This window comes from Berghia stephanieae, chromosome 1 (assembly GCF_034508935.2).
Source record: "Berghia stephanieae isolate SIO BIC M18660-M18661 chromosome 1, UCSD_Bste_1.3, whole genome shotgun sequence".
Classification (NCBI taxonomy): Eukaryota; Metazoa; Mollusca; class Gastropoda; order Nudibranchia; family Aeolidiidae; genus Berghia; species Berghia stephanieae.
In genome coordinates, this window is record NC_088360.1 from 46,770,088 (window position 1) to 46,785,396 (window position 15,309).

At 35.6% G+C, this 15,309-nt stretch overlaps 1 protein-coding gene across 2 annotated transcripts; it reads right to left on the reverse strand.

The window, feature by feature from the left end:
* Positions 1–1,327: 1,327 nt before the first annotated feature.
* Positions 1,328–15,275, reverse strand: LOC144976316 (dimethyladenosine transferase 1, mitochondrial-like). Of its 2 annotated transcripts, none has more exons than XM_078920528.1 (6): positions 15,211–15,275; positions 11,795–12,079; positions 9,110–9,361; positions 8,648–8,750; positions 6,738–6,891; positions 1,328–3,881 (listed from the first exon to the last, which is right to left on the reverse strand). In XM_078920528.1, the coding sequence occupies exons 2-6, from the start codon at positions 12,053–12,055 to the stop codon at positions 3,623–3,625; spliced, it is 1,029 nt and encodes a 342-aa protein (XP_078776654.1). In that variant the 5' UTR covers positions 12,056–12,079; positions 15,211–15,275; the 3' UTR covers positions 1,328–3,622. The 2 variants fall into 2 exon arrangements, with proteins under 2 accessions (XP_078776654.1, XP_078776644.1); XM_078920518.1 differs by having other exon boundaries at positions 15,206–15,275.
* Between the last annotated feature and the right edge of the window lie 34 nt (positions 15,276–15,309).

Genomic DNA, 15,309 nt, shown 5'->3' on the forward strand with positions numbered 1-15,309 from the left:
GAATTTGATCTTTCTTTTGTACCGATCACCACTTGAGTTCTGTATAAACATATTGTACGCTGTATTAGTTTGAAGAAGTAGTATTGTGTCATTGAATAGTTTACCTTTGTTTCATTATTTTCATGTATATTTCTTGATATGTATATACATTTATGCATGTATGTATGTATGTATGTATGTATGTATGTATGTATGTATGTATGTATGTATGTATGTATGTATGTATGTATGTATGTATGAATGTATGTATGTATGTATGTATGTATGTATGAATGTATGTATGTATGTATGTATGTATGTATGTATGTCTGTCTGTCTGTCTGTCTGTATGTATGTATGTACTAATGTATGTATGTCAATAATATTATTATTACTACTAGGACATTCTCTGACTTATTTTGAACCTTCAATTGTTCAAATTAACACTCCAGTTCTATACATTGTACACTATTTTAGGAAATGTTATTATGTCAATGGATATGTTACCCTTGTTACATTATTATGTATATTTACTGAAATAAACATTCTTGTTATTTTGGGGGGTTTTTACGGCGCTTGTAACACATTTAGATTATATCAGCGCCAATAAAAAGGAAGAAAATGGGTTAGTAAAAAATTCAATAATTACAATTAAAGCATCCAAGAGTTGGGAACAAATAGGGATCAGATGTAGAATCCAAGAGCATACCACCAATGTACTTACCTATAAGTCTCATCCGGACACAAGCACAAGATCCAACAAAGAGGAATACAATCAAATGCTTACATTATACAGTCAAAATAACAAATATAATACATAACAGAGAATGATTTACAAGGAAAAAAATATTATCTCCCAAAACAATAACTATGCATTTGCCTGTTTCCCTCCCAGCCAGGACAAAACCAAGTAATCTCATTCTAAGACAAAGACAGAAAGAATGTTGGAAAACAGATATAAGGGGATAGAAGACACAGTAAGTGCCTCCTTACCCGCTATGGGACGTCAGGAACCCCACCCAGAAATAAATAAACATTCTTAATATGTATGTATGTGGGTGGATGGAAAGATATATGTTTGTATCTATTGATGTATGTATTTATGTGTATATTTGTGTGAATGCACGTGTAGGCATTTATGTATGTATCCATGCATGCATATTTGTCTGTATCTTTGCATTACGTATGTTTATGTTTTCAAAAAGATGAATTATAAATATGCAGTTACCAATTAGACAATGCCTCCCTTGTAATGAATAATGTGATGTATAAAATTCCAATCTATCAAACATGACAAAAGAATCATAGCCATTACCATTCACACAATGACAAAAAAATTGGACAATACTCAATTTTTAAAGACGCTTTTATTCGGCTAAGTTGTAATAAAGCATTCAAAATTACTTGTGGTGGTTAAGATGTTATTTGGCAAGAAAATGTAGACAATTCAAATTGTAGAATTATTCACTTTTTATGCCAACATCAAAAGGTAATTTAAAATAAAATTTTATACATTTACTTACCTAATCGTGCGACTATGAGGTCTTGTGATATGACACTTGCTTTTGGATCAGAAGGTCCTTAGTTCGAGCCTCGCTCAGCGCATAGTTGAATCCTTGGAAAAGGCTCTTTACTCACATTCTCTCACTGTACTCAGGTGGAAGATTAGTACCTGGCTGTTAACAGCATTGCCTCTGTCCGAAAAAAATTGAAATATTGCTTAATAGGCATCATGTCTTGTCCTACATGTTAAGTGTTGCTGTTGGCCATGGACCCCTTGTAATGCGCTTTGAGCATGTTTAGTGGATATTGCGCTATATAAAAGCTCAATAAAAAGCTCAATTTACATTGAATTAAAGCTCTCAGATTTAAAAACACAACACATGCATGCAATCATTCCCTGTTCTCAACCTCATCAGCCTTGGCTAAGTTCACAGTAGATTTTAAATCAGACTCAAAAGTTTTAAGCATCGAAAGCAAAACTGCTCAAATTTTTATCAAACATGTCAACAACTATAGAAAATTTACCCAATACAATATATTATGTATATAATGATGAAAGAGTCATTCATTCCATAGATTTGTACTCCTTAAAATGTATGATCACTAGGAAATATTCTTAAATGTGAACTTTCGATTCTATGCATATATCATAATCATAGTGTACTATTTTTAGACGAAGGGATCATGTCATTATGTGTTCGACCTTTGTAACATTGTATGTATGTCTCCTGAAATAAACATTCTTGACATGATATTGTTGTACATACTGACTGGGAATTAAGCAATTTTTATTAATTTAGAAATTATAAAATGTGTTATTCTATTACATTAACACACTTTTAAGCAAGTATGCTATTTAAAACACATTGCTATTGTTATAGAAAAAAAAAGTTTATATCTTGGTTGTAGTTGGGTAGGAAAAATAAGTTACAATGCAGACATAAACCATCTGTTGAAACTGCAACATTAATTAATATGCATTGTTCAAATCATTTATTTGAGCATCCTTTCATTGTATTTGATAGGACACAAATCAATGATGCACAAAAAACTTGAAGCAAGTAAGAAAAAATGAAATCAAAATTGATCAGAAAATTGTGCTTTGAAATTGGAATTATTAAGGATAAGGAATTACTAAACATAAGAATATGAAAAAAAAATGTTTTAAGTTGTACAGTAAATAAAAACTTACATAAGCTCTCTCAGTCTCTTTCTCTCTCTCTCTCTCTCTCTCGCTGTCTGTTCATCCATCTCTCTCTCTTACTCTCCATCCATCCATCTCTCTCTCTCTTTATCTCTTTGTGCACACTTTTCAACATGAAATATTTTCAAGTAAGTAATCGGACTAAATTATATTGACAATCCTTGATAATAAATAAAATTTGTTTATTAAAAAACACTTGACTTCCTCATTAAAATCGGTCTCTGATAAAAACAAACAAACCCACTTTATCAAAGCACTCCAAAAAGAACAAAGAGTGGGTGAAGAAAGGTATGTAATGCGAGAGTGAATGTGGAGAGGGGGACAGGAGGGAGAAAGACCATATTGGATCAGCTGAGACGTTTGTTTCTAGGAGTTGTAGTGCTTGTGACACTTTTAGGTCATTTCATTGCCAGTAAAAAGGGGAATACCACCCAATTCAAGCTACAGAGACAATCACTTTAAAAGTAGCTAAACAATTGCGTGTCAAGCTAGGCCTGTAATTTATAGTCTTATTGAACAATATGCACTTTCACTTTCATTCATTGGCTGCCTGAAAAAATTTGTTCTAGGCTAATATCAGGCCCCAATAGCACTACTTTCAACATGTAAATGGAATTTACATCCAATCACGAGACACACTTTTGTAATGGTCACATTTCAGCAGTTATACAAATGACGCATATAACTTTCTTTCCAAAACACGAATTAGTTGTTACTGACACTTTGCAATAATTTGTCATGTATTATTGAATACTTGTGAACTTTGTGTACCCTGTCTTCACAACCACATCTAGGGATGGTAAAATGAGCATCTTAAAGATCATAGAGCTTCTCCAACATCATATAAAATGCAGCTGGGACGATATCAATAAAAAGCTAAAATGCATCAGTCCCTCTCATGCTCATTATTGAAAAAATACTTTAATTTATCCCACATCATGATTTTCCATGGAGAATTTGTCTTTCTATAGCACTAGTTATTATAGTGGAGCCTCTCCTCCGTTGCTTGGCAGATCTTCTGTCTCTGTGATCATATGCTAAAATTTCCTCTTCCTTGCTGATAATATCAGAGTAAGCATCACACAGGCTTTTGATTTCATTGATTGACATCTCAAATGGCCGCATCTCCTCATGAACACCTGAATTTTCAAACATTTCACAAATCAGGTCTTCTCTGTCGGGTGGGAACAACATCCTGAAAAACAAGAGGTACTCATTACAGAGTTTTATATTGAAAAAGGTTTAAAGATTAAGTTTGACTATCCTTTCAACCAATTTGTTTGGCTATGTGGTCTAGTGGTAAGACACTCGCTTTCGGATAAGAAGGTCCTGTGTTCGAGCCTCGCTCTGCGCATAGTTGAGTCCTTGTGAAAAGGCTCTTTACTCACATTCTCTCACCATACTCAGGTGTAAAATGAGTACCTGGTCGTTGACAGCGTTGTCTCTGTCCGAAAAAATGTAATATCGCCTAACAGGCATCATGTCCCATCCTACATGTTACCTGTTGCTGTTGGCCAGGGACCCCTTGTAAAGCACTATGAACATGTTTAGTGGATATTGGGCTATATAAAAGCTCAAATTTACATTTATTTTAGGCTATTAAAAGGCAGCATCTGCTTTAATCAGATGGCTGATCTAAGGGACATAATAATTTATTAATGGATTTGTTTTATAAACTCAAATAAACACGTTTCTTTTGAAACACAAGACAGGTATGGACATATTTAAATGCCAAAAATAGAAGAATTAGTTTGTCTTTATATGATGTATGACAAAAATATTTTGATCTGAAAGAAAATCTACTTGAATAGTGATCTATTGATCAGGTCTGAGAGAAAATTGAATGCCACCTTCACAAATCTATAAACAGAGAACTGAAAATGAAAGTAGAACTCATCTAGTTAAAGAAAAAAACAAAGCCTAAATGATTTTTAATCCATTGCATGACAAAACGCCCAATTGCGGCTTCTGATTTCCAACCCCAATCGGATGAATTTGGTGAGCAACTGGTGGGCAGGGGTAAGTGTCAAGACGAGAGAGAGAGAGAGAGAGAGAGAGAGAGAGAGAGAGAGAGAGAGAGAGAGAGAGAGAGAGAGAGAGAGAGAGAGAAAGAAAGAAAGAGAGAGAGAGAGAGAGAGAGAGAGAGAGAGAGAGAGAGAGAGAGAGAGAGAGAATAAGCATGTGATATCCACAACATATTGATGCATTGCAGTTATCCAAAAAGCTCATAACATCCGCCAGCCGGATATAATGTACCAACACACAACTGGTGGGCAGGGGTAAGTGTCAAGACGAGAGAGAGAGAGAGAGAGAGAGAGAGAAGAGAGAGAGAGAGAGAGAGAGAGAGAGAGAGAGAAGAGAGAGAGAGAGAGAGAAGAAAGAAAAAAGAGAGAGAGAGAGAGAGAGAGAGAGAGAGAGAGAGAGAGAGAGAGAGAGAATAAGCATGTGATATCCACAACATATTGATGCATTGCAGTTATCCAAAAAGCTCATAACATCCGCCAGCCGGATATAATGTACCAACACACAACTGGTGGGCAGGGGTAGGTGTCAAGACGAGACAGAGAGAGAGAGAGAGAGAGAGAGAGAGAGAGAGAGAGAGAGAGAGAGAGAGAGAGAGAGAGAGAGAGAGAGAGGGAGGGAGACTATGGCGTCTGTTTGATTAAATAGCAATAACTATAACCAATAGCACAGCTCTTGTTTTTAACCACTTAACATTAATTTGGCACATCAATAAAAGAGTTCATTAATGGCATGATAACATTACTAAGAAAATGAAGGAAATAAATTGAGAAATTAATCTGAGTTCCAGGAATCTGATTATGTGTCAATACGTGGTAATAAGCAGCTTGTTGACGTATATATTTCATATATTGCGTTAGAAAGGCTTACAGCAATCAAGAGAAATCAACAGTGGTCTTGAATTGTCTCATGATACTGTGTTGTAGAATGTTCCTATAATGTAATATAATTAAATCACCATATATAATATAAGCAGGCTTGAGGGAAACTTTGGTTTTTAGTTATTGTTATATTCAGTGTTCTGTTTTGAGTAGGTACTTTTCACGAGTCCAAGATTCTGGATTATGATTACTGTTTGTGATCATTCCTCAACATCGTGATCTACAACCTGCTCTTATTAATAAAAATATGCTTTTCCGGGACTTCATTGTGGTGCAGTTATCCAAAACAAAAATCCAATAGACTTACCTACATCAGAAATGTAGTCTACTTATACAGGAAAAAGGCCACCCTTTAAAAAAGCTGACAATCTAGCACCCATATATAACAACAGATGGATAAGCATTGGTATTGGGCTGAAAAAGGGATGGAGCAAGCATATCGATAATAAAGAAATAAAAGTAATAGAGATGTGCCTCCATTCTTTTTGTTTTTTCTGAACTTGTATTCAACCCAATACCAAAGTTTACCCCGTGTCTGACCTCACATGTTCAAATGTTTGTTGCTTCATGCAACAAAGAACACACTGCTCAACAAGAGGAGGGCGTCCTTCATTCTCTTTTAATAACTTTTTTCTTCATATTTTACATTGGCTTCCATGGACAATAAATATTAAATTGGCCTTCAACTGAGAGTAAATGCATGGGTTCCAGTGCACAAGAGTTTGACAAAGCAAGTCATCTCAAGCTCCTAAATATGGTGATTATTTTAGACTGCTTTTCTCATTATCATTAAAGATACTTTATATTAATAAGATGAGATACCTGGTTGTCAGAATTTTTGATTACACACTGTTTTACACATTTGAGGTTCGGCTCCAATAAGTTCTTAGGCAAAGGTAGAGATTGGTTTACCAAGTTTAAGCATAATTATTGGTAATGTTTATAACTTTTGTGCGAAATCAAAATGAAAACAAAATATCTAACATTGTTTTTTTAAAGGCTTGGGCAATATGAACTTCCATTATTTTATTACAATCCATGACAGAGTTGATGCTAAGTATGATGAAAAAATATTGAAGGTAAAACAAAAAACCTTTTTTAGTTTTTCTTTTCATATTGTTTATTTTCAAGAAGTGTGCATACTGTACCTGATGGCCTTCCTGCAATATTTATTTGGCATGTTGAACAAGTGTCGGTTAACTTTCTCAACAAGTGAAAACGTTTGGTGAATAAGAGGGATTTTTTTGGGTACTATCTTCACAACACCTACATCTACTTTTGGAGCAGGCACAAAAGCTTTTCCTATAAAATAAAATTAAAGAGTAGAGGTTAATAATGTATCAAAAACTGTACACTGATTGATATAAACATAAATCCCTTAACATTACCTTTAATTTAACAAAATTACAATGACAACAAAAATTACTAACAATCAAGCTGTATCAATGCTCAGTAGTTAGGAATTTTTTGCCAATCCATATTTTGATACTGATCCTTCCACTTTTGGAAAAACCAATTGTGCCTATGTTATACAAATGTCACATTATCATTTCTTTTTCACTTATAATTTTGAAGCCAATATAGGGTTTGAATGTAAAAATAACATTTTCTACCGAATAGAGGTCTAGACTCAAGACCAAGACAAGACTTCGACATTGTTCTGGTGCAATAAGTGGGTAAAAACCTGGGATGTATTGATGGGGGAATTGATTGCACGATTGAAAGAACATGTGTCTTTTCTGTATATCCTCTTCTCTAGTAAATACAATAACAACCCTTTCCAAAACAACTGCTATGTCTCGCCAGTCCATTTTCTTGTCAGGCAGTTTAGAGGAGTGTGTCAGGGAGAACAAAATCCATCAGCTAGATGAATGTTTAGAATTTATTCATCTTCACCCCTTGGCTTAAGAATCCTCTTTTTTGTTTTGACAGATCCCTCTTCTTCATATTTCTCTTTTAATCTGTAACAAGATTGAACATTTATGCCCTTGATACGAACAATGGCCCCTGTAAAATTGATCGCAGGTCAGAGAGAGAGATAGAGAGAGAGAGAGAGAGAGAGAGAGAGAGAGAGAGAGAGAGAGAGAGAGAGAGAGAGAGAAGAGAGAGAGAAGAGAGAGAGAGAGAGAGAGAGAGAGAGAGAGAGAGAGAGAGAGAGAGAGAGAGAGGGGAGGGGAGGGGGGGAGGGAGGGGGGGGGGTTTGGGGTGGGAGAGAAACCAAGATTTAGAATCTGACTTGACTTCAGACCCTACTTACAATGTTCCTTTTATTTCATTTCAATTTAACTGCTTTTTAGTGTGCCGCTAATATATGTAGATAATACTTTATACTGTTATTACTGCAAAGGTTATTACATATGTGTGGTTACCCAGGAAAACCCTCAGTAATGGGCAAAATACTCATTTTGAGATATCATGTACTGTAAAACAGTTTTCTGAATCTTTTGCAATTATTTCGTCAATTTATCTTAATAAGTTCCTGAGATACTGAGTTTTGAAGTCAGGGAAAGTATAGAATTGTCAAACTGAGAATAATGTATTTAAAAAAAGGCTCTTAACCTCTCTATGCAACCACTGCGTAGGGGTGATAAAATCATTAAAAAAATTGTTTATGATAAACAGCCTCACAAATGGTTTCAAGATTGCAAATAAGTGATACAGTGATAAAAATTCAATTTCGACAACGAAGCTGCTCATCATAAATATTTGCCTTGTCTTGAGTGCATCCCCCGTGTGATGTCCGAGGTCCCTCAACTGAGAGGGTACAAGAATAGCCCAATGCCAAGCCAGCGTGTTGTAAAATGCGACTAATGGTGTGTGACTCCAATTTCAGATTTGCTCTCGAGTTTATTATAGACCTTCACAACATATCAAGCAAATATCTAAAAATGTAAATTGGTTTAAGCATGTCAGAGAAGTTAAACTGTAGTTGCTTATGTCAAGATTGTAGAAAAATAGAGTGCTATAACTTATAAAGAGAGAAAAATGAAATATTTGTGTTTAAAAGTGAATTTTTAAAACACATGTAAGGAAATATATGGAAACAGAGGCAACTAACCAGGGATGGTGAATTTGAGTTTGACATCACAGAGATATTGACACATGATTGACAGTCGACATCGGTACTCTGATCTTGGAGGTGCAACAATACGCTCAGCTACCTGTGATCAACACAATCAATGATTAAATTTTTTTTAAATAGATAAATTATTCAATAATATGGGGGACTGTTGCAGCCATTTAGATGTGGATTGAGTGTTACTCAGTAACAAAATCGTTTATAATTATAAGTATTTCACTTAAATACATTGGACATCCGAAAGAAAGTTGGTGAATGAAATGGCAATCTTGATAGATTTCAACAAAAGTCCATTATCCAACTATAGTTATTTTATATAAACATGCAAATACTTTTATTATTTTTCAAATTTATGAGAAGTAATGGTTCAGAACATAGGATATTAAACATCTGTTATTCAGGTTGAAGAACATGCATTAATGAAACATGGTTGCGCATTACCTCCTTCTGAAAAGTGAGAGTGAGTGGCACTCTACCACAGTTCCACACATTTGATCGCGTTGAAATGTTGCACAGCCACTGAATAATCAATGGAGTTGATACACTGAATGGCAGATTGCCAATGATGTTAATGTCTGGCGGGGAACCATCCCATGATGTATTACAGTGTTCTGGGACATAGTGGTGTAGATTGAGGTCCATGATGTCTCCTATCACAACATTAAGACGACCATTAGAGGCATCTGAGAGTGTCTGATAGATAAAACGAAATTCGAGGTGCTAGGTTTTCCATTTTGATTTAGGCATATTTTGATTTGAGCATTATTTAAGTGATAGTTTGGAATATTGTGATTTCGAAATACTGAAATTATTGACAGTAAAAAAAGAAGAACTTTACATTTGCTTTCTTTGAATTTCACTCTAAATGGATTTAACTTTACTAACACTAACAGGTTCTTTGATAGTAATCATCAATTTAGTTTACATTAGATATAATTATAATCAATGAATGCTTGTATTTAGCGACCCAAACTTTTGTCCAATTTTCTATTTCTCATTATTTTTTGCTTTTGTTCCATGCTATCAACAATATTTCAAATTAAATTACTTGTTCGTATCATTTGGGTTCAACCTAGAGGAAAAGGTTGTTTTCCCTTTTTTTTAAATGTATTGTACATCTTTCAAGCCTTTACCAATAATATGAAAGCTTGAGAGATTATAGTATGACCATCAGCCATTTTTTTATTTCAAATGTCTGGCATGGAAGTTTTTTGCATTGCTTGCAGCCGCAAAAAAACTGCAAAAAATCCCAGATTTGCCCTGCAGCCACAAAATCTGCAGCTCTTTGCAATTTTATTTTGCAAATTTTTGAGAATTTATAAGTGTGTGGGAGTAACTTCCGTCAGCTGTGCAGTTTCCCGTTTGTTTCTTTGTTTTTGGAACAGATTTTTTTTCACTGTAACAAGGGAAATAATTGAAAAGCAATTTTTTCACAGTAAAATCATTACCAAAATAGCTCCATATTTACCATACTCTTTCAACTGCTGTACTGTAATGGATTGCTTATTTTCTGATCAGTCGAAAAAGAGGCGGGGCCCTTGTGTTATTTCAATAAATCAAATCGAAGTTAAGTACCGATTGACAAAGGGCTCTGGTGAGCACCAGTGGGGATTGAATCAGGGACCATTTGAGATCGAGATCCGTGGTGATAAAACCCAGGATAATGGGTGGTCAATATTAGAGGGGAGGTAACTCAAGGACAAAATGGAATGGAGATACAAGTGGGAAGTGAACCTGGGTGCACCCTGAACTATGGAATAAAATAACCAGTGGAGAGTAAACCCAGGACTTTGGGATGTGAACATCAGTGGGAAGTAAACCTGGGACTAGGGGCTGGTGACAACGGTAAGGAGTGAGCTATAGTCTGTAAGATGTAGACACGAATTGGGAGTGGACAAGAGAGAAATGTACCCACTTTTTGAAATAGACACCCAGAACAATGTGAGGTAAATTGTAGCAGGGAGTGAACCCGAACTATGTATGGTGGACATTAGTAGGGATTAAATATGGGATAGAAATAGAAACACAAGTGAGGAGTAAACCTGGGACTGGATGTTGAAACAAGCTAAGAATAAAGCCAGGACTGTGAGAAATGGACACCTGAGAAGAGTAAACTTTTAACTTTGGGATGAGGACACCAATGGAGAGTTTATCTGGGACTATGGGAGGTGGACATCACCGGGGAGTGATCATGGAACCACAGGATATGGACTACCGTGGGGAGTGAACCTGAAACTATGGGAGGTGGACACTAGTAGGGAATGAAACTGGGATTATGGGAGGTGAGCACCAGTGGGAAATGAACCCTGGGCTATGAGAGGCGGACACCACTGAGGAGTGATTGTGGAATCATGGGATATGGACTCCTGTGGGGAGTAGACCTGAGGCTATGGGAGGTGGACACCACTGGGAAGTGAATCCGGGACTATTGAAGTTGGACACAAGTGGGAATTGAACACAGGACGAAATTATATCGACACCTACCATATTGTTCCTGGAATGTGAGGTTTTATCCATAGAATGTCCCTGAAAGTTGAGATTGATTGGTAGACATGCCTGCAACAACTTTGTTGGGGAGGATTGTTAAAAATATTATTAGCTTTTTGTAATTATCATCTTTTAGTTAATCTCTCTCTACCACTTACTCAAGTCCACAACGCTTTTCTCTTTCATGAACTTTTTGTCAGTTTTTACGAAAATCAATCGCAATGATTTGCTAATTTTTTGCAAATTTTGTTGGTTTTTGCTTGCAAAATTTGGGAATTTGGTTGCAAAGTTTTGGATTTTATTTTGCAAAAGTAACCACCATGCCAAAAATGTAATTTTTTTTCTGCACAGCTGTAACTGTCAACTAAAAATCTCAAAATATTTAGTCAGTTATCTACATTCTTTGCTCAAACAGATTATTTCATCATATTCTGGCTAGAACTTTTATTTATATGACTGATAACTAGCAATAGGTAATGCAGAAAGACTGGGGGTTTTTGTGTCGATGAAACCTGAGAAGATGCTATATGATTGGTATAAATCTCATATTTTAATTCTTTATCAAAATAAGCAAATTTATAATTTAATTTCAATCTAATTTTAATAATTAAAATGCCCCCTTTAAAAGATGATGAATACCTGCAGACTCGATAGAAATCTTCCATCCTTTTCAATGGCAATAACTTTTTCAGCTCCAGAGTTCAGGATGGACCGAGTGATTCCACCAGGGCCTGGGCCCACCTCAAAGACCATTTGGCCTTCAACATTGCCTGCATTTTTCACAATTTTTTGAGTCAAGTTGAGATCTAATAAGAAATTCTGGGATAGTTTTTTTCGAGCTGATAATCCATAAATTCTTATTATTTCTTGGATAGTGGGTAGAGGGGGAAGGCGGCGCATTATTTATTGGTGTGAATCATTCATCTGAAATAGAATATCAAAGTGGTGTAAATATGACCATAAAATAAATTCATTTAAAATTAAGTTAGATACACATAAGTGTATGCCTAATTTATACCTCAGAGACATTCCAAATAATTGTCATAAACTATCATGAATGGGTCAACAATATTTTAGTCAAGATTTACAAGGAGAGGTATCAGTGTTATGGTAATTTTTATGTTTTATGTGAAGACCACTGAAATGAAATTTGATTCTCAACAATAAAATATGAGTAGGGATTTGGCAACTTCTTTGTCAATTCAAAGTTCAAATTTTTTTCTAAGTGTCATATTTTTACAGATCATTTTATAAAATAATATTATTATCATATTAATAAAAATAGGAATTCTGGGGGAGGGGAGGGAGGTGTAAAGTTAAAAGTGGCATGCATGCATGCATACTCAACACTTTCAAATGTATAATATTATGAAGTGACTTTAAAGTAAGGAAAAGGCTATTCGCACCCGAGTCTGAATTGCTTCCCGTGGCAATTCGGTCTTCGTAAAGACACACACACACACACACACACACACACTCATGATTATCTCTAAGTAATTAAAAACAGAATAATCACACACACACACACACATACACACACTTCCCCCCCCCCCCCCCCCAACAACCATTTCCACAACCTAAGAGCCGGCGGCTTTTTCTCTTTGATCTCGTATCACCATGTTCTCCCCTGCGTCCAGCGCCTCGGTCGTTTGTTTGTTTTTGTTTTTGTTTTAAAGGGTTTTACTGCGCTTGCAACACATTTAGGTTATATCAGCGCCAGTAAAAAGGAAGAAAATCGGATAGTAAAAAGTTCTAGAATTACAATTAAAGCACCCAAGAAAAAGTAAGACAAAGGGGAACTGAGAACAAATAGGGATCAGATGTAGATTCCAAGAGCATACCAATGTACTTAGTTTGAAATCACCTACAAGTCTCATCCAGACACAAGCACAAAATCTAACAAAGAGGAACACACTCAAATGCTTACATTATACATTCAAAATAAAAATAATAATACATAACAGAGAGATGATTTACAAGGAAAAAAATATCATCTTCCAAAACAATAACTATGCATTTGACTGTTTCCCTCCCAGCCAGGATTTCGGCCAGTGCCAGGACAAAACCAAGTAATCTCATTCCGAGACAAAGACAGAAAGCATGTTGGAAAACAGATATAAAGGGATAGAAGACACAGTATGTACCTCCCTGCCCGCTATGGGAGGTCAGGATCCCCACTCAGTCGGTCGTTTGTGGGTTGTGGAGATGTTAATGGTTACCCCCATCGTCTACTTGAGAAGTCGCTGGTTACTCCCCAATCCCATTACCAGTTGATCATTAATTTTCTCTCCGTATTCAACCAGTGCTTATTTTATTAATAGGCACCTAGTCCAGTATTATCTAATAATATTAGTTTTAGACGGTACTCTGCACCTACCCCAGTGGCGGGGCTCTATTGTATGGTTTGCCGCCAAGAATCGCCTCTATTTTTATATTTAGAAATAAAACAGCATTTTTTAATTTAAAAAGAATTAAGATACTGCATTTTGTCAAAGCCCGACCCATACTGCCTTTTAAATAAAACGCTCAAAGCCCAAAGTCATATTATTTTCCTTTCCCACCACTTTTTCGCGGCCGAAAATGGCAACATATATAATGTGCATGTATCTTTTGCAACATGCTCATGGCAAATCAAATAAATCTTCCAACACAAAGACACTCTTTTATCTATGTGAGGGCAAATTGATTGTTAACGTTAACAATAGCGACTACAATTGTAATCTCCCAAAGACCACGAATATTTAGATTGTTTTTGTTTTTTAATTTTAAGTCGCTTGCAACACATTTAGGTCCTATCAGCGCCAGTAAAAAGGGAGAAATTGGATAGTAAAAAGTTCTAGAATTACAATTAAAAAGTACCCAAGAAAAAGTAAGACAAAGGGGAATAATAGATCACTGCTTTTGAAGGTTAGTCATCTTCGGGAGTTCTAAAACGTGACTTGCTCGCTCACTCACCCTCCTACCGACTGACAACTTACAACTGAGAACGAGCACCTTCCCCCCACCCTACCACGCTTCACTTTCGACCCATCGTCCACTTCCGACACTTCCTGTGATTGCGCAGGCGCATTGTGGCAAGAGTCCGAATTGCCACGAGAAGCAATTCAGACTCGGGTCCGAATTGCCACTTCGTTAAAGTAAATATAAAGTTTGTAAAAAGATTTTGCAAACTTCCATTGGCTGAATTTTTAAATATCGAAGTGGCAATATAGTCTCCCGTGGCTATTCGGACTCCAATGTACATGGAAAGACAGAGACCCTGGGGAGGAAGTACGCAATGTGGGCACTGACTCAGCTCATACCCCTACTTTGGACTGTAGAAGGATTGTTACCATCTCACACCATCACAATGTTTTTCTTTGTCCTGATTTTATTTGGACATCGTGTTATGCTGTTATTGTTAGTAAAAGACTTTCATTTATACCAGTTACTTTGACTGGTTTTTGTTACTTTTGAAGAGTTTTATTAACTCTTTTCTTTTTAATTTCTATCTGGACTTCCACTTGATCTATGATTTTGTCTTTCTCGTCAAATATAGCCGGTTTACTCCCTTTTGATATTAAAATCGTAATTTTGATTTGCATCAATAATTACAATATTAAAAAAACAAAAACAAATAAATCATAAATTATACTACCACAGGAGACTATTCAGAATGAATAATCTGTTGATTGTACATGCGCATTAAAATTTGAGTCCGAACAGCCATGTGAGACTATTCAGACTCGAGTAGGCTACGAGTTTGCCATACAAATAGCGTGATATATAGTTACTTCCTAGAAATAAATAAATAATTGAATAAATAAATAAAAATAAACTTATCATTATAATATAGACAGTTTTAAAAATAAAAATGTGTCATTCTCACATTGATAAAAATAAAAAAAAAGTTAAAATAGGGCTTTATTAACTTTAATTTTTTTTTAGAATTAGAAGATCATTCTATATAATTGCTGCTTCTATCCCTAAATCATTTTTCGGATCGCTAATTTGCAGGGCCTCCTAACTATTAGTCAGTATGTATTAAACTTTAAGTATAATCTTAATTACAGTACAGTCTGCCGAGTGTGTTGTAAGTTTGTGTCTGTCCCTACTTTCGTTTTCGTTTTCTGTGTTGATTGATTTAGGCAAGTTTAGGTTGATTGTCTCCCTTC

Bases quoted from the DNA above. Each gene is read 5' to 3' on its own strand.
- LOC144976316 (XM_078920528.1), bottom strand. From the start codon at position 12,055: ATGCGCCGCCTTCCCCCTCTACCCACTATCCAAGAAATAATAAGAATT. The intron at 6,892-8,647 runs GTTAGTTGCCTC...TTTATTTTATAG, and splicing joins ACTCAAATTCACCATCCCTG to GAAAAGCTTTTGTGCCTGCT. The intron at 3,882-6,737 runs GTACAGTATGCA...CTTGTTTTTCAG, and splicing joins TATTGCAGGAAGGCCATCAG to GATGTTGTTCCCACCCGACA.